The 20,471-nt window shown below is 42.5% G+C and overlaps 1 protein-coding gene across 4 annotated transcripts in view; it reads right to left on the reverse strand.

Moving 5' to 3' along the window:
- Nucleotides 1-20,471, reverse strand: part of SPHKAP (SPHK1 interactor, AKAP domain containing) — a 74,461-nt gene that overhangs the window by 30,748 nt on the left and 23,242 nt on the right. For all 4 annotated transcript variants that reach the window (XM_083738657.1, XM_083738656.1, XM_083738659.1 and 1 more), the window contains exon 3: nucleotides 12,242-12,352. In XM_083738657.1, coding sequence (XP_083594783.1) covers nucleotides 12,242-12,352 — 111 coding nt within the window. The remainder of the gene's footprint in view (nucleotides 1-12,241; nucleotides 12,353-20,471) is intronic.

Raw genomic sequence — 20,471 nt, forward strand, 5'->3', positions numbered from 1 at the left:
GTCTAGAACCTTGGGGGTGGGTGGGGGTGCTTTGCAGCAAGTTCTTACATGGGAAATGTGGTCTTTTTTTAAAGGCACCTCCCTCCTCACTTCCAGTTTGAAATGGTATGCTCCATTCTATCACCTCAGGATTCTGCTGTATGTGAACCAGCCCTGCCCATGCAGCAGAATGCGCTGTTAGAATACTTAGGTGGCAGAGTGGACTGTACCACTTCAGACTGGATGTGAGTTTTCTCCTTGATGGACTAAGGTCCCCCCCACCCTTTCCTTTTTCCTTGCAGTGTTTGCTTGTTTGTTTGGAGGAGAAAGGTAGCCAAAATGGCATCTCTCTCTTTCAGCCTGAAGCCATGAACCAAGTCAATGACAGCGAGTAAAAATGTGTGTATTTATGCATTACATCTTTCAGTTGCCCTGCACCCACGGACGGAACTTATTCAATAGTATACATCCAACTTTTTCTTTTGTGTACTTCCCTCAACTCGGTATTACAACAGCATCTAATACTGGACCTTTTCCGGCCAACAGTACATATTTTGACAGCAAAATATTTCCAATTTGTTTGAAAACTGGATCTTAAAGCTTTGCTGGAATATGCTGAATTTTAAAATTTATTTGTTTTGATTTTGGGATTATAAATGAACACCATTGTGATATTAAGGTACTACATATGTGAACTCTGTAATTTAACAGAAATGCATAATCTTTCAAGGAGTCACTGACAGGACACACTACAAGGACCTGTGTACATGTGTTACATTCTAGAAACCTCTTGTGTACTTACTGTATAATTAGTGTGTACTTAAGACTGTCAGATGTAGTACAGAAGTGGTAGTTTAGTGACTAAATTTAAGAATTTTATTATACTCTGTTGGTGCCAATGGGTCTGTCTCCGTCAACTGAGAAAGGTTCGTGATTTGCTAATAGTCACTATTTTTTCATTTTAACATCACATTTAATCTCTGAAATCTCAATGAGACACGTTGAGACATGTTCTCAGTGTTACAACCACAAGCTTGTAGTATCTGCCTTGTAGATCTGTCTGCCCTTTCTGGTGGTGTTAGGCTTTGCTGAGGTGATAATTATTATTTCCACACTTTTTGCCTATTTTTAAACACATGCATACTGTATCAAAGGTCTGTAAAAACAGCAGCTATAAGCATCCTCTGCGAGTCATGAATCATCAACACTTGTCAACCTGCTCACCTGCGTTAAAGTCATCAATTCAATTAATTTGACAACTTAAATATATGCTCTTGAAACCTTAAATGCCACTGTATAATTCAGGGAAAGGTTGCCATAGCTGAACTTTAACACCCACATTTTAAAATCAGTCCATTGTTTTAGCACACGCTTCACTTCACTATCATATTATTTATAACTTATCTCACAACAATATCCCTGAGAGTAAAATTCCCTGAGAGTAAGGGTTAGCTAGACAATTCTCCTAGCTACTAGATCATTTAAGAAATACACACAGCACATGTGATGTCTATTTGATCCATTTCTGAGGATATAATGTTATATACACATGTGTAACATTCCCATCCAGCTATAGCTCATATCAACACCTCACACAAACTGCTTTCTTTACACAGCAGTGGTTATAAATTTGCTTTGGGGGGGGGGTTAATATGTGTGACTTTAAAAAAGAAACCCTGCACCCCTTTCTACACACCCACATGTTGGAAAGTGTGGCTTGTCTTGTGATATTTTAGTATGCTGAAAGTCTTCTTTAGGCATTACAATACACACATACACGTGCCCTTACAGTGAGGAGAGAGCATGCAAGCCCACCCACGATGTCCCCACACATTCCAGCTTCTTCCCCAACCTGCTTAGCATGAAGGTCTGAAGCAGGATTCTAACCACATTCACTTGAACCCAGTTAGAACCTTCCCTGTGATTCTCTCAACCAAAGGGCCACCTCCAGAAGCTCTGTTTATTCAGCATTCATCCTGATGAGCTTTGCACAAAACTTATGTAGTGGTTAGATTACGCCCAAACTTTATTGAGCATTCGTTCTGATTTGCAACAAAGAGCATGGGTCCTGATTTGCTTGTGGGGTGTTTACGTGTCGTCTTGCTAATCATTCATTCACCTCATACTTTTCAGCGCATTCCCCCGTCACTTTCCTAACCACAAAAAGTCTGTGTTCCTTTTTTAAAGTGGATTCCCGCCCCCCCCCCCCGTGCTACACTAAAAGGGCAGTTAACTCACTTTAATGACGCATGCCTGCATTTCTAGTGTGCACCTGTATTCCTCCCCTCCACACACACACACACAAAACAGCAACAGTGTGCAGGCACTATAATTCAGCTAAACAATGTCAGAATCATCTAGCAGACTTTATGTTTAGGAGACGAAGGGGCGAGGCCACAGAGATGTTGACGGCAGGCCGGTACCCGCTTTCCTAGACCCTCTGCACCAGGGTTTCCCAAACTTGGGTGTCTAGCTGTTTTTGGACTACAAGTTTGGGAAACCCTGCTCTACACCGTTCTTCTTAACACAGTACGTAGAACTATGGAACTTGTTCCTGCAGGAGGCGGTGATGGGGAGCAACTTGGGTGGCTTAAAAAGACGACAGGACAAATTAATGGAGGATAAGACTATCAGTGGATACCAGCCCAGGAAGTAATGCTTCTGAATACCAGTTGCTGGAAACTAGGGGTGGAGTGGGGGACAGTGCTCTTGTGCTCAAGTCCTGCTTGCCGGTTTCCTACAGGTTGGCAACCATGAGAACAGGATACAGGACTAGATGGACCACTGGCCTGATCCAGAAGGCTCTTCTTATGTTCAGGACCCAAGGCAGCTCACAGCATTAACGGTTGCTAGTTACATGTGGCAGATAAACCATATGAACATCTCTCATATTCCAGAGGATTGTCATCAGGAGACAGTGCCTAAACCTTGAGGCAAACTGCAGAGAGCAGCTGAATCACCAGAGGCACAGTACGTCAGCATTTGTACTTCAGGCAAAGTCTGCACCTGTCACACTCAGCTTGACTGAGGAGGTTTTAAAATAGTACCTAATTTTGATGAAAAGTCAGTCGTTATATTTAAAAAAGGGGGGTAGTTTTGACTGCTTAAAAATGAAATAGCTCATAGCATCATGAGATTTTGGAGGCAACAACCTATTTAATTAAATGCATGAAGAGAGCCAAGAAAATGGTGTGAACGTACATATATCTATAGGGGTTTAAGAACAATGGAGAAGAAACAACACTGATAAGGTGAGAACTAAAGAGCATGGGAATTCTAAACTTTTTGTAACTCCAACAACGAATTACACATCATGATCTCAGCTCAATAGCCCATGATTTACTAGGCTGAAAATCAGCCTGGCAAATCAGCTTTGGGACTTCTACCATGGTCTGGTTATACTTTAAACTACAGTTTCCTGTTGTATCTGAAAAGGGAAACTGTGAACTAATCTCAGTTTAATAACCACAATATGGCTTGAATATTCATATACCATAGACCCCTCTTATGGTTAAACTTAAAAATATATGTACATCAAATGTCTACAGAAGTATGCAAGTATACAGAAGTGTCATATACGGGCACTGTGTGTGACCATCTTTTCTTCCTTTAATTGCTTCAAGTTACTGTTTCCCTTCCCTAACCCTAACATCTGGGACACACCAGATGTTTTAAGATACAATTCCCATCACTCGTGACCATTTGGGCGAGCTGAATTTTTCAACTTCCGAATTCCAAAAATGCTAAAAAGTTTTAACATGACTCGGGGATTCAAAAGGTCAGCATGCCTGACTGACAGCCTGAAGGTTGCAGGTTCGAGCCCACCCAGGGGTAGCTGTGAGCACAGTTTGCTGCACTGCATGGGGTTGGACTCTTGGGATCTCTTCCAAGTCTACAATTCTATCATTCTATGATCATATGAATATGCCATGAGGCACAATCTTATGCAAAACTGCCCCCATGCATTGACAGGACTTTGCCATTTTCTCACCACTGCTCACTTATACAGAACCCACATTATCGCTGAAACTGTGTCTTTAGTCCCATGGCTATATGATATTGTTCACGGGTGACTCAACCCTGAGTTGTAGATAATTGATAGGTAAAAAAAGATGCCCGTGCCCCATGAGCTTTGCATATTCCAGGATAGGAATATAGCTCTTAAGAGAGACTACATAATGCCAAGTAATGCAAGGATGACTTATTTAAGCAAAACATGTCAACAAAGAAATGTACAGAGGCACAATATTTACAGAAAATGAAACCCATCTCACTGGAACATATTCAGACTAATTATTTGGAAGAAATTGATGGAGTGCATCTCATGGTAATTTTCATAGATGCCAAAACCTCGTTGGCAGGGGGAAAACCATACACATAACAGCTACAGAGAGTGGAAATGAAAACATTTGGATTAAATGGCCTTTCATTCATCTCATAAAATCATGCTCACGGTGATGGAACTGAAAATATAATGAGGAAACGAGAGACGTTTTGAAGTTTCTCTTGGAAGCACTTCCAGAACCTTGACTTCAGTTATAGGGTTTCAAGACAATACTGTATATTGTGACAAGAAAAGAGCCACTCAAGTGGGATATTTATTATCTTTTGGCACCTTGTTTTGATGTGACCCGTTTTAATTTATTGCAAGTTTCTCCGGTTGTGCAGTCATGCACTTTTACAAGCACAACAGATACGCCCAAAGGGGGCTCTGATGGCCCCATGGAATCTTGCACCATGGAACAGCATCTCTGGATCACTTCCCAATATGGAAGTAGAGAGAACACATGCGTATATAGAGCTTGGAGGTCTAGAGTACTGAGGTCCTCTGAGTGTCCTGCCATAAAAGGAGGCATCTGGAATTCAACAGGAGTATGTTGATGTTCTTACCCTGTAAACATTAGAAGCACCATTGAAAAGACTTCATAAGAAGCACTAAGGCAGCGTCCCTCGGAAAAACAGACAGCTGTTGGAGTTACACCACCTTTTTTGCCAACATATCTTAGACCGGGTTGGCAGGTCACATGACTGAGATGAACAGATAGGATCCAGGCTAAGTCTCCTGACTCTTGTTCTGCCCCCACCATGCCACTGGAATGCCCCATTTTCAGGCTTAAGATCCACCAGGCTCAGCTGAAGCAGCTAAGCCAAGATGGGGGAGATATGCTAGCATATTTCCGTCTCAGCTGAGGGTGAGGGACAGCAAAGCTCAGCCAGAGACCCACTGGATCCCCCCACTCATCCCAATGAATCTTGCAATAGGATTGCTCCCTTATTATTCAGTCTGGAGTCTGCAGCTTGGAACTGAGGCTATAAGCTGGTCACATGGCTACAACATCTAGCCTAAGTTTCGTACTTCTTTGCTAGTTATTTAATTATATTTATATTCCACTCAATAGGCTCAATAGGCAGAATTCCCAAGACGTTTAAACACTACAGTGGTACCTCAGGTTACATACGCTTCAGGTTACACACTCCACTAACCAAGAAATAGTGCTTCAGGTTAAGAACTTTGCTTCAGGATAAGAACAGAAATCGGGCTCCGGTGGTGTGGTGGCAGCAGGAGGCCCCATTAGCTAAAGTGGTGCTTCAGGTTAAGAACAGTTTCAGGTTAAGAACGGACCTCCGGAACAAATTAAGTACTTAACCTGAGGTACCATTGTAAATCATCATCATCATCATCATCATCATCATCACCACAAATAAACTACATGTATCATAGCAACATGCATCTAGGATTCATAATATGCACCTAGATTCATAAATATAGCAGAACGTTGCAACCAAGCCCAGTTAAGACTTCAGGGGGCATTTAAAATGAACCAGTTTCTGACTCATGAACATTCTGTGGCATGTAGAATGGTGCCACTCCTGAGAAGGCCCACTTTTTGAATGTCATAAGACATTTCCTTATCCTTCTACCTCCAGCTCTGCATAACCTCTTGCCTAATACAGAATTCTGCAGAACTCCAAAGCATGCCACTATTTTGACGTTTTGGTTGTTCCTAATAAAGGTATTGCCCTGTTGTGGATTTTGGAGTTATTTCTTAATGAAATTCACAAGACAACAATGTAATAAAAACAAGAATAACTGAGGGATCATCCCCCCTTCCCTGAATTGTTCTATTTACTTCTTAACCTGCTCATTAAATTGCAGCAACCATAGGAATATAAACATTCCTGCTGAGAGCAAAACAGCTTGCTCCTACACTCTTACGAGTAACTTGATGGTATACTGTTTTCTCTGTTAATAAACAATTTTTAAATAAGAACAATAGAGTTACTTATTACATTGTAAAGATCATTTCCTGCAACACTGTAGATGTTATCTCTAGAACAGGCTTCTCCTCCTCTGCTAGCTAACTAGATGACTTAGCCAGCTTCAGCTGCCTCACCTTATGCTCAACAAATCTGAAAGAGACAATATGTGTGAGAGGTGAGTGCTGCATGAAACGAACCACCTACATGCATTGTTCAGACGGGATAGCTCAGCTGATTAGAGCTTGAGTGCTGATGCTAAGGTTGCAGGTTTGATCCCCATAAGGGACAGCTACATATTTCTGCATTGCAGGGGCTGACTCTATGATTCAAGCAAGTTGGAGAGAACATTATTCATCTCAAATAGCAGGCAATGTAGGGTTGCCATACATCTGGACTTTTCCAGACATATCCGGAATATTGCAGTCGGCAGCAGTGTCTGGGTGGAAATTGGAGAAAAATCTCCAGGAAAATTTGGATGTATAGCAGCCCATGTTGGCAGTGCAGTTTTTGCCATTTTCCCATAAAAATAATTCAAAATCGGCATTTTTTTGTGTGAATTTGCCCAAAAAAGCTCAACAACTTTTCTGCCCTGATTTTTTTCACTGTTTGAAATATGACAACCCTAGGTAATGCCAACTGGTTTGCAAGCTATTCTCCTCTCTTTCATTTTTGTTACCATATCCTACGAAGTACATGGAAACTGTCACACCCTCGTTCCTGCCACCCATCTCTTGGCATTCTAAAAACACATGGTCCTTGCTGTCACCCTCCTTTCCCCATTCCTCTGCTTAGGGTGATAAAACATGGCAGCTGCAGGGAATAGCTCTCCTTTTGACAGAAGAAGTCTGATAAAGCACTTAACCATTTCCTCCTCACCCAATTAATGTTTGCCCTTTGGGGAGAAAAAAATGTCATGATGCAGATTTCCATGTCCCAGTGGTATAACTTTAGCCAAAACACCTGAAGGACACTGGATTGGGCAAAGGCTATTAATAATAATAATAATAATAATAATAATAATAATAATAATAATAATTTATTGCATGTATAGCTCACCCTTCCAATTGAAGGAGCCCAGGGCAGCAAACACATCCACAATTCAAAAAAAGGAAAGTGCTCTAAATAGTTAAAAGCTTTCTGAATGCTTACTCTCTTTGGCCTAGGAAGGTTTTGAAGTTGCTGCCTTAATGCAACACACACCAGATTTGGTCAGATTTCCCACTCTACTCCCTGCCTAAATATTTCAAGAAGCACCACTATGTGTCTTGCCACATTTTGGAAAGTGCTCAGAAAAGAATGTAATAATATCCTAGTGGCTTTATAGGCACATTAAAGACTGTCCTTAGTTTAACTACTTGGCTGCATTGCCAAGAGTCCCTTTCTTCGGATTTCATTGCTTCAGAAACAGCTGTAAATGTTTTCTTCTCATTAAGGATTACTCCTTTTTAGTTTCGGTCTAAATTGATTGTCACTTGTGATTTAAACTTAAAGAAAATATGCCAATAAATATTTATGTCATGCAAGCCATCTGCTACTCTTTTGTACAATATGCTAATGATTAGCAAGGCACCATTTCTCTCTACCTGACGTCATCTGGGTCACAGTAAACCCTGGACTCATGATAGCAAGCAATCGTGCCAATGCATAAGCAACATCAAGCTGAAGACTCATTGGGGATTCCGTTTCTAAGGGCTGTGATAGATCACAGGTGCAAAGTAAAGGCAGTATCTTCAAATACCCATCATGCTCCGCATCAACCACCTGGCCCTATGGAGCATCATTTACAGACTTGCCAGTCCCGGGCTATATGCCCAGTTCTTCTAACAGCACTTTTGCAAGTTTCCTATTTATTTATTACTAAGTGGATTTGTCAAAAGTGGTCTCCAAATACACCCGTAATAGGCAAGAGCAAACGAGCAAGAGAACAAACCCGGTAGAATAGCAATTATTGGATCAGCTGGGATATTTCCCCGGTGTACCCCACAATCCCGAACACAGTCGGGCGACAATAAATTAAAACAGATAAAACACAAGTTTCCAGTTTATGAGTTCCCACTTAAGCATGGCAGGGACTTGTGCTGCAACAGCCCAAGAGATATATTTTGTCTGGTAAGCAGGGCAGGTCTATGCAGTGCCAATCTATTTGCTCTCCATAAGCCTTATGAGATGACCATTTGTTTTTAAACAGAAGCCATGGCCTGAAGTGAGGAAGGGGAAACGCAGCAGTAACTTTGGCTCTGTCTGGACTCAGCAGCAGTTAAGGTGCCTGAGAGGAGAACTAGGTGTCAAACTTTGAATTATGCTTAAGGCAGCTACACCTCCAACTTTCTTTATTTATAGGCACAAGGGAAAACCTGATTGTTAATAGTACTGTTCCCATCTATGATACAAGCTAAAAACTGTCCTTTCCCCAGCATTCAAAACTCCCATTGTTCTAGCTGTGTTTTGCGACAGGGAATTTCATTAATACGGGCAGTTTCTGAGCTCTGGGTACAGTACTGCGCCTAAGATTTCAGATTAAAACTGCCACTACTGGAAGGAAAGTAGGACCTTTTTCTGCCTCTCCACTTCCAGCCACTCCCTGTAGATTGGAGATAGGATCCTCAAAAGAATATTAGGGGGGTAGCAGGAGAAGTATTGCTTTTTTTGCAGTCTTCAGATGAGAACTAGACCATGTGAAAAATGAACATAAGATTTTAGCTGCAGTTCATTCATTTTCAGCTTTGTATTCTTGTTGTAAAAAAGTGTTCCTAGACATTCTGTTGTTGTGCCCATAACCTAGGTTTATGGTGCCATTTAGCTCCTAGCTTTCATATTTCAGTTTCTAACATTGCCTCTCTCCTAAACAGCTATGAAGGCTAGTAAAATAACCTCCACTGGGGCCAGTTGGAACCTTTTTACTAACTCACATAGTCTGGGGACAGGAGTTTTATGGAGTGTGGGGGGGGGTCACAGCTGGGGAAGGAAGAGCCAAATTTCTGCATTTTATGGTCCCAATAACAACTGAGGCTGTATTTAAACAACACAGATTTAAATCTGCGCAGAAATGAAGAACTTCTTTCCCCCCCTGCCTGATATATGTTAAGCATAATGTGCAATTTGGTCCTTAACAGCTTTTTCCTTTTCACACTGAGTGACTGGGGGGGGGGAGCAGGGTATGAAAGCACTATTTGATTACTTATGTATTAGAGTTTACAATATTTACATTTTAATGCAAACTTCCACAACAAATATCAAGGATAAATATTTTCCTCCTCCCTCATAGCAACTCTGTTCAGCAGGCTAGCGAGTAAGTGTGAGAGAGAGGGGAGTAAGGGAATTCACTGGCTGAACAGTCATTTGAAGTGGAGTCTCCCCCTTCTGAAGATGCGGGTGGTGCTGTGGGTTAAACCACAGAGCCTTGGACTTGCCGATCAGAAGGTTGGCGGTTCGAATCCCTGCAACGGGGTGAGCTCCTGTGGCTCGGTCCCTGCTCCTGCCAAGCTAGCAGTTCAAAAGCACGTCAAAGTGCAAGTAGATAAATAGGTACCACTCTGGCGCGAAGGTAAACGGCATTTCCGTGTGCTGCTCTGGTTCGCCAGAAGTGGCTTAGTCATGCTGGCCACATGACCCGGAAGCTGTACACCGGCTCCTCGGCCAATAAAGCGAGATGAGCACCGCAACCCCAGAGTCGGTCACGACTGGACCTAATGGTCAGGGGTCCCTTTACCGTTACAGTGGTGCCTTGCAAGACAAAAATAATCCGTTCCGCGAGTCTCTTCGTCTAGCGTTTTTTTGTCTTGCGAAGCAACCCTATTAGCGTCTTAGCAGCTTAGCGGATTAGCGCTATTAGTGGCTTAGCGGCTATTAAAGGCTTAGCAGCTAAAAGGCTATTAACGGCTTAGCGGCTTAGAAAAGGGGGGGGGAAGCGAAAAAAATCGCAAGACTCGCAAGACGAAAACGTCTTGCGAAGCAAGCCCATAGGGAAATTCGTCTTGCGAAGCGCATCGAAAAACGGAAAACCCTTTCGTCTAGCGGGTTTTTCGTCTTGCGAGGCATTCGTCTTGCGGGGTACCACTGTACCTTTACTCCGCCTTCCTAACCTGATATTAATCACCACACCAAGCATATATATATTGGCTTGCATGACAGAAACAGGCACAGCAGGTAAACAACACCCTGATCATCTGTTGGGATGGGAGATTATGCATGGGGCCAGGCTGAGCCATAGCCATGGGCTCTCCTTTACAGACACCCAGGGGAGAATCTTTTGCTGACATGAAGTCACTCCAGCTTTGGGAGGATAGCACCACTGCCACAACACCATGGAATGAGACACACAGAACCTTTGCTAGCGGAAACAACTCAGAATTATACGGAAGCTGTGGCTTGGCCACTTAAGCAGGTAAGAACTGTCTCTAGGCGACGAGTCAGGGAAGCTTTGCACAATTTGGGTATTTTCTCCCTGTTAGAGGCAGCAAATGATTAACACAGGCATGTGTGAAGCAGATGGGCTAGTAAACAATTTTGTGATCTAATAATAATAAGGGACATGTGCGACGTTGGAACAGAGAGGACCTTGTATCTTGGCTGTATTCCTTCACATTTACTAATGAGAAGGCCACGTGATGACACGCATTTAAAAGGCCTTGTGTTCACTGATGTACCATATTTGGGAAAGGGCTGTGGCTTATTACTGCCACGGTTTTAACCTCCAGCTAACTTATTCTTCTTCCTTGGCAGAATATAATTAAGGTGTTTTAAAGACTGAGCTAGGGATTAAACTAAAAATACCTCTCTAGTAATAACAGCTTAGGTTTGGGGAGGAAACAAAGACCCAAAGATGCAAAGCTTTTTTAAAAAATAAAATAAAAAATAAAGGGTAGCTTGACTCATACTCACTGTTGCAAGATAAAGTAACTACACACACCACTAATTCTCAGTTGGCATGCCAAGTACTAGGAACAATGCTTGAAAGCAATGTAAGAACACAAACAGACCTGTGCGATGCACAGCTTGCTTCCACTCCCCATTATAACCAAATTGTTCTTGTTGATTAAAAAGTGGGCAGCAAAATGCATGCCTTATTAAGTTATTCCTATAGTAATAATAGTTGCTACTGATGGTGGTTCAGAGATAGCATGAACACAGCATTAAAGACAGGAGTGGGAAATGTGCAGCAGTCTGGATATTGCTGGACTACAACTCCCATAATCCCTGCCCATTGGCCATGCTGGCTAGGGTTTAAGGGAGTTGGACTACAGGTTCCCCATCCCTGCAACAAGGAAAGCATCTTTAAATAAATACTGTAATCTGGGAAGAGTAAATTCTGTTCTACGTACAGTTCTCTTTACCAATATTAATGTTGCAAAGGTATACCTATGGTTGCTTAACTAGCTCTCTAGCCAAATAACCATTCTTCATGTTACAATTTCTCTATACTTGGTTATAAACATGCATCGCTCTACAGCAGGCATCCCCAGACTCGGCCCCCTAGATGTTTTGGGACTACCACTCCCACCATCCCTAGCTAACAGAACCAGTGGTCAGGGATGATGGGAACTGTAGTCCCAAAACATCTGGAGGGCCGAGTTTGGGGATGCCTGCTCTACAGAGCAACCTCCATTAGAGGAGAAATGCAATACGAAAAGCAGCCCTAAAAGTAACATTTTAAAACTTGAATGCGGCCAAGATACTATATAAGTTTCATCTTAACAAAAGCCACATTACTGACACCTTTTCCCTTCTACTCTGGGTAGTCTTCTCTTTTGAGCTCAATCTCACCTGCCACTCCCTCCCCTGCCCTGTAATCCTCTAATCTCATGTAAGACAGCACTGATAGCAGAAATCAGAAACATGCAGTTGAGTTGTGAAATTTCATTTTTGATTGCCTAAATAGTTGACTGTGTTTTTGCAGTGGTTTTCAAACAACAAGCCAATACATTTTCAGATTTACGATTTATTCACTGTTCTGACTGCACATTTCTTCTCCTGCTAGGGTTCGGATCGCTCAAGGACTTACAGAGGCATAGTTCTTCTCCAACTTGTCCTCCACGATGCCAATCTGGCATGGTGTCCTCTGATTCTGGAACCAGTAGTCTGTTGATTCTAGCAGGCTGTTACTGCAGAGAACCTGTGGAAACACAAGATTTCATAGTCCTCCTTCCATCAAAGTCATGAAGCCTGGATGCCTGCATCAATGGAAGTTTTCAAATCAATTTTGCGTTTGAGTCATCAAGCAATTTAAAGAGGTAAGTCCCCCCCAAAAGGGATGGGGTGAGGCAGGGCAAGGAGAGAAAATCCAATTCTCTTGCAGCTCGGTGACATGATGTGGCAACCCAGCAGAACCTACACCAGCAAAACTGGTGGTGTAAAGTCAAACTTTGTTTTAAAGGCTTATTTTCCAAAATTTCACTTTGGAAGCTCAAACCATCATGTAGGTTCTTAACTCTGACTAGCACAATTTACGTATCTGAACGCTGCCATTGGGCTCATCTGGATGCAACAATATTTTGGCTTAATAAAACGTGGTTTATTCAACTCGGAACAATCATTGTGCCTGCATGCTCCTTTCTTGCTCCTTCCCTTCAATTCCTGTACATTGACTTTGACATCTCATTGTGATTACTTTAAACTAGCACCTGACACGGGAAACTGTGGTTTAATCTTGGACTTCAAACTACATTAGGGCATTAGCATGGTTTCAGATTGTAGCGTACAATCCAAGATTAAAACTCTTTTCTACATCATTTGTGATGTAATAAAAAATGAAAGTAATCATTATACGAGACCTAAAGCCATGGAAGGAGTGAGGGATGGGGAAGAAGGGCGAATGTGCAAGCATAATGTTAAATTCCTAGCTTACTAAACCATGGTTTCATTTGCTTTCAGCTCTATCTTTCTCATGTTTCAGCCTTGCTTGTCCATCATCTGGCTAGTGTTCAAAACAAAAACTCATTGTGTCCTCAAGGACTGAACTTCTTGGCCAGGCTTTTCTTAGCACAAACGTGGAGCCCAAGCTCACTTTCAAACCCAAACTAAGCAAAGAGAGCTCAGTCCCTGTTTCTTTAAAGCAAAACTTTTTTTAAATAATGCATTAACACCTTTAAATCATTTTTTTCCAGATCATTCTATGTTTCTATGCAAGGGATTTTCTCATTTTGCATTAAAATGGGTTTCCCTCCTTTTAAAGCCACGCTTCATTGAAATGCCTCTTTTTTAAAAAACGGTGACATTAGCTCAAAATTGCAGGCAGTGACACCACACATATATTTGGTGCTAAGCATATTGTAGTAAAGTATACTTATTATTCTAGGCTCTGATTCTGTAATGTGAATGGGATGCCATTTGCCACCTTTGAAAATAAGCACAATAAATAACACCATATTAAAGTGATTGGAAATGTACATAAAAATTCATACGCATGAACTGTGATGGGAAATGAACTGCACATTATGTGCTAGTAAGATATAAACAATGTGATGCAAGTTCATTCTCTTTAGGGATTTCACTAGTTGAAGGCAATTATACGTTTGAACACTGGAATCCTAAATATGTCTACGCAAAAGCAAATCCTTTTGAATTCAATGGGACTTGCTCCCAGGTAAGTACAGGTAGCATAGCAGCTTCACGGCACATCTTATACATGCCTTTTCAAGAAGTACGTCCCACTGAATAAATTGAAATAATAAGCATGTAATCATTCTGTTTGGCACAAATTATCGGGATGACTCGTGCTTAATACAAATAATACAAGCAAATGGTTCCTATAAAAAAATATATTGCTGCAGTGTTTTGGTTACACAAGAATCCACAACTTGGAGAACGACTTTGCTGTTTGCATAAAGGGATGTAACTGTCTCTCTCATGCATTTCACTTTGAGTTTGGAATACAGCGGGGGGCAGGGATTGATTTGAAAGCCTTCCTGAACTATCAATTGTTATGGGAAAATCTGAAATGTATGAAATAATAGTTTGGGGAGAAATCCATGTGCATAGATATAATTAAGAGATTATTATTGTTCACACCTGTCTGTCTCGAAAGACAATGGAGTGCGCCTCCAGGGGTGAAGTGAAACCGCTGGAGAATCACAGCGCCTGCTGTGGCTGTAGAGACCGGTAACTAGTAAGTTCCTCCTGCATTGTTTTGCTGCATTAGCAGCATGGTAATTAAGAGATGGGTGCAAAATAATTATGAAACTTCCACCTGGCCGTTTTGTCGGATACCACATCAGTATATTGGGGTCTTAGCAAGATTAGCTCTCATAATCAGTTTCTCACTAGAAATGACATTCCTCCACCCATGGAAAAAAAGTCTGCCTTTCCACATAGAAGTACATATGGTCCTATGGTGTAAAGCAGGAGTGCGAAATCTGTGGTCCCCCAGATGTTGTTGGACCCATCAACGCCAGCCAACATGGCCAACAACCGGGAATTATGGGAGCTGTAGCTTGACAACAATGTCTGGAAGGCTACAGGTTCTCTAATCTTGATTTAACTAAAGGAGTAACAGCCACAGCAAGGACACTTACTGAAAAACACTTCATAATGCTATTCATTATCTCCCTCCAAGTGTCTGTACTGAGCAATGTTTTCAGCTTAATTTCAGGGAAGCAGCAATTTGCATGGACCTACATGTGTTAATTCATGTAAATGAATGCCTGTTTAAAATAGGCAATCAACATGGAGTAAGTGCCAGAAGATAAACGGTCAGCTATTCATCCAATCATGGTAATGGAAATAAGATGAGGCTATTTGTTACCTGTTTGCGTAGGAGAGCTGAGTCGTTTGACTTCATTATAATAAAGCAGTTTATGATGCAAGAATGATGGGATTTGCTCCTTGAATCCACTCTTGGCAACTTTTTTTATTTGCAAAATATGCTAATATGCATACACAGTCTTTACCTGGTACACTGGAATCCTAATGAAAAATAGATGTATTTCCCCACAGTTTGCACAATGCCATTTACGTAAAATTATAAGGATTTTCATGATAGCCAACTAAGCTTTACTCAGAGTAGACCCACTGAAATTAATGAATGTGGCTTTAATTTCAGTACGTCGGCTGTGATTAAAGCATAGCTGAATACGTCCCTTTAAATATATATATTCATACTCGATCACAACATATGAGATTTTGGGACAAAGTATGTGAAATACTGTATTTTTCGCCCTATAGGGCACACCGGCCCATAGGGCGCACCTAGTTTTCAGGGGGGGGGAAATCAAGGGGGAAAATATGACACACACCCCGCAACTCTGGGAGCAGCGGACAGGCTGCACGCAGCCTGTGCGCTACTCCAAGGCCTTCTTCCTGCTTTTGCAGGAGGTGGCAGAATTCCCCCACCTCCCGCAAAAGCCCACAGGAGTGCGCGACTCCTGCGGGCTTTTTGACCAGGAGGGAGAAGGGACTGAAATGGCCAGTGAGTCGTTTGTCCCTCCTCGGGGAAAAGCCCCCAAGAGCAGTGCGCTCTTTAAAGGGTGCGCGGCTCCTGCGGGCTTTTCGACCCAGCTTGTGGAGCTGGCAGTGGGGGGAAGCGCTGCTTTCTCCCACCGCCAGCCTCAAAGCCGGGTCGGGGAGCAGCGCTAAGGCGTCGTGTGCCTTACCGCTGCCCCCCAATTCTCTGGGGCTGGCGGTGGGGGAAAGCAGTGCTTCCCCTCATCGCCAGCTTCCAAACCAGGTCGGAGAGTAGCGCGAAGGCATCGCGCGCCTTCCTGCTGCACCCCTGATCCTCTGGGGCTGGTGATGGGGGGCAGCGCTGCTTTCCCCCACCGCCAGCCTCAAAGAGCAGACTCTCCTGGCTTCAGCAAAAGCAACGCAAAGCCTCCGGAGTGCAGGCTTCGGAGGCTTTGCGTTGCTATCGCTGAAGCCAAGGAGCCTGCATTCGCCCCATAGGACGCACACACATTTCCCCTTCATTTTTGGAAGGGGAAAAGTGTGTCCTATAGGGCGAAAAATACGGTATTCAGTTTTTAAACATGCAATAGGAATGGGAAGGAATTGCTGCCCTGTTGCTTTGAGACTGTTCCTTGGTGCTACAGGGATGGGTGAATTCCTGATGGTGACAGCCATCAGCCTGATCCAGAAGCAAGTTAGAGGGGCTTGTTTAAGAATATTAATTCCAAGCAGCTTAAATCTAAGTGCTGCCTTACATTCAACATCAAGGTTGAGAGAGTATGTGAAAATGATTGGCACAGCCAACCCCCATCATTTCATATCATGTCAAAAGCCACCCTAGGCACCCTAATGATAGATTATTTTTGCCGCCAGTAATACGCAGGTAACTCCCAAGTGGAACTGTTCCACGAGGATTCAAGGATATTTAACGAATGGCAATCAGATTGCACTAAGGTTATCTAAGGTGAAGCGGAGAAGGGAGGAACTAAGTTCCCTTCCCACCACGTCTCAGTCCTTCGTTGCCTTCAGGGTACCTACACTTGGCTAAGACTGAACACAATGACCTGACTCTTTAGGGATGGAGTGGAATGTCAAGAGAATACGAGCTGGTGAAACATATGTATTTTTGGCAGCCCTCCTCCTGTCTCCAGAAAGCAAGAGCAATCCTTGTGCATGTATACTCAGAAATAAGTCCCATTCAGTTTAATGGGGCTCACTCTCAGGTAAGTACAACACAGGAAGCTGTCCTGTGTTGTATACCAAGCTGTATACCAAGGCAGACTACTGGTCCATCTGGCTCAAGATTGTTATGTACACCAATGGGCAGTGGCTTTCCAGGGCTTTGGATATGGCGCCTCTCCCAAGCCCTACCATGAGAAGTTGGAATCTTTGCAACACAAAGCAGTTATTCTTCCACTAAGCTAAAGCCCTCCCCCTAATTCAGACTCAGGGTTCTTTTATCTTCTAGAAGGAAGTGGTAGGCTGAGTGGTGCCATTCACTGTTAGCATTGCTCTGTTATTGTCCTGATATTACTCTGAAAAATTGCCATGCCTTTATGGTCTAATAAAAGGTTTTCAAACAGAAGGGCATGTTAAACAATTGCTGCTACTGCTTCTCCAACAACAACAATTCCCCCATTTAAAGCTATCTAGATTGTAAGGCTTACGATATCAAACTGACGATGGTATTGCCTAATCAAATAATTAATTTCCACTGTCGGCATTTTTGCACAAAACAGTATCGCGTTCATCGCGCCCCGGGGATTTTTAACCACAAAAATTTGAGACAATTGTTTGAGGCAAGAAAGGATTTTTCAAGAGAGATCAGTAGAACAATCCCATCTGAGTATGAGCATCCAAATAAAATCTTTCATTATTTCTGAGGCAGAATGGTTCCCTATCTGAAACAAACCAGCAAAGTTTAACAACTCAAAGGCCGAACCTTGACATAAACCTAACAGGAAAAGGCTTGATTCAGTCTTGGCTTGCTTAATATAATCAATATAATCCCTTAACTCCTCTCTTCATATTAATAGATCAGTTGAATGAGATGCTTTTTTCAGAAGACCTGGGAAAAGGTGGGGGGTTTCCTGCTGAAATACTATTTGTATTTCAAATCCCAGGTACTGTGGTTGAAGCAATGAAATGGGATGCTTAGGTGACTCTGGAATCTGCTTCCTTGAGCATGCAATGGCATTTCAGAAATGTTTGAGAAAGGTGACATCCTGATTAAGAGGAAGGATTTGGACTAGAAGATCCTTGTGGACACCTCTAACCCTATGATTCCATGACCAAAATCCCATCTCCACCCTCTCAAAAACTGTTTGAGGTAGGCCATTATGTTCCCATTCCACAAACAGAAAACTGAGTATCCATAATGTTATTTTTCCAAGATCGTTAAGAGAATTCATGGCTGAGAAGTCTAAGTGACAATGTCTCCACTGCCCCCCAAAACAAACAAAAACCCTTTGCCACTTTTGTCTAGACTAAACTGTCACCATTATCCAGTGTGTTGTCAACTGTCAATCAGTGAACACAAACAGTATCTAACAATACATGCAATGAAAACTTAATAGTTTTGCCCGGGAGGGAAAGCAGCCCATAAATTCAGTATAACCTCATCTTTCTCTAAGTGACTAATATTACAGATGAATCCTACACATGTCTATTGGAAGTAAGTCCCACTGAATTCAATGGGCTTACTCCCAGGTAAACCAGTATAGAATCGCAGCTTTAATATGTAATGGAGCTCTAAAGGGGCTCTGCTCCACACAGGAGATAGCAGCATGTTTTTGCCTGGATGTCTTCATTGCTATAGTTAATTAAAGCTCATCAAAAAGAGATGAGCATAAAACAGGCAAAACAAGACGAGAGCTTGGTGGCTTGTTCTCAGCATTTTTTGAAATGGGGACAGTGAACTGATCTTTGGCACCTTGAACGCTGCCTAAAAGGCACCGTTCATGTCAGGAATAACTAATCAAATGCTAAAAAAAGTGAATTGGATGGGATGTGTAATTTATTCTCTGCCAGTGCCAGTCCATTGCAAATGATAAATCTACTTTTTTTTTTTAAAGAATGAAAGAAACCCATTAAATTAATAAAATGTGTGGAGAGAAGCTGATGGACTGTAATAGCTTATGATGAGGACTCAGAGACGTTTCCCATGTTAACACATCTTATAATAACCCTTTCAATTTACATCAATTCCTGCTATTGTCAAAATGCAGGTGAATCATATTTATGTGGATTGGAATATTTATTTTTGGTTACACAGAATATTAAATGAGCTGTCAAGAGGCTGCAGTAAAAACAGAAAGGGTCTCCCATACTGAAACAGGGGTCAAAGTTGGCCACATTTTGCTGTTTCCATGCTTTGCCTGTAAAATACAGAAAAGGAGCTTGGGAATCTCCCTCATAAGGAAATGTATGTGCTCCCAGTGTGGGGATAGAATGTTCCTCTCCCAGAGCATCAAATCATAGAATTGTAGATTCAGAAGGGATCCCAAGACTCACCTAGTTCAATCCCCTGCAATGCTGTCCATGTTTCACTTTGGAATGTTAGGTAAAGGTATAGGTAACCCTGACCATTAGGTCCAGTTGTGGACGACTCTGGAGTTGCGGCGCTCATCTTGCTCTATAGGCCGAGGGAGCCGGCGTTTGTCCACAGACAGCTTCCAAGTCATGTGGCCAGCAGGACTAAGCCGCTTCTGGTGAACCAGAGCAGCGCACAGAAACGCTGTTTACCTTCCCTCCAGAGCGGTACCTATTTATCTACTTGCACTTGACGTGCTTTCAAACTGCTAGGTGGGCAGGAGCTGGGACCGAATAACAGGAGCTCACCCTGTCACGGGGATTCGAATTGCTGACCTTCCGATCGGCAAGCCTTAGGCTCTGTGGTTTAGACCACAGTGCCACTAGACTCGAAGCTCGTTAAAATGTTCAAAAGCTGGAAAAAAATTCAATCGAGATTGAAGAGCTTTACGATGCCAACATCTTTAGCACTGAAATTTGGGAAACCTGCATGAATACAACTAACTATCTACAGGTAAGGTCTAGTATGGGGGACTTGGAGATCTATAGCTTGCCCTATAGAAAGGTTTTCACATCGCTTCTAACACTGGCCCGAGGATCAGTCACCACAAACTGAAATAGGAATAGCATTCTGTACGTAGGGCGAAATCACGGAATAGGCCATTCTCCGATAAGCCAGTCAGCTCACCTCAGCAGGCAGGAGAACTTAAGAAGGGCCTCATATTGTCAGAATGAAACTAAAGCCCTCAGAGATGTGCATGGGTCAGCAGAAATCCTGTTCAAGTATCTGACAAATTGTAGATAGCTAACAAAACAGTACAGACCAATATCAAGCTTTTTTTAAAAAATGGAATTCTCAGTCTCAAGCAAAGCTAGCTGCAGATATGACTCATAACCTGAATCCACTGTGAGGATTCACTTAGGCACCATTATAGCTCTCAATTGAGCTGTCTTAAAAGAAGCTGCCAAATGAGAGAAAGATTCTGCCCTCCACTGATCTTGTCTGGTTGCACCTGGACGTGAGCAACGTGAGTCCAGGGCATGATATGAAGGCATAGGAAGCCACCACCACCTTGAAGCTAGGAAGGCCCGAGTCTGGTCAGTGCCCAGACTGAAGACTTACCTGAGTACCGCATCTACACTGTCAGGTTTCACGATGGATGGAAGGAAGGTGAAATATAAATGTAAGAAAACAAAAATAATAATAAAATTCTTCATCCATTGCCTGACTCAAATAAAGCAAATATGCAGTACGCGTGCTCCTTCGCATGTAATGGGAAGTGATGGTGCAAGGAACCCAACATCTCTCCCTATGTGCTCTA

Source organism: Podarcis gaigeae (genome assembly GCF_964106915.1).
Source record: "Podarcis gaigeae genome assembly, chromosome: 5".
NCBI lineage: Eukaryota > Metazoa > Chordata > Lepidosauria > Squamata > Lacertidae > Podarcis > Podarcis gaigeae.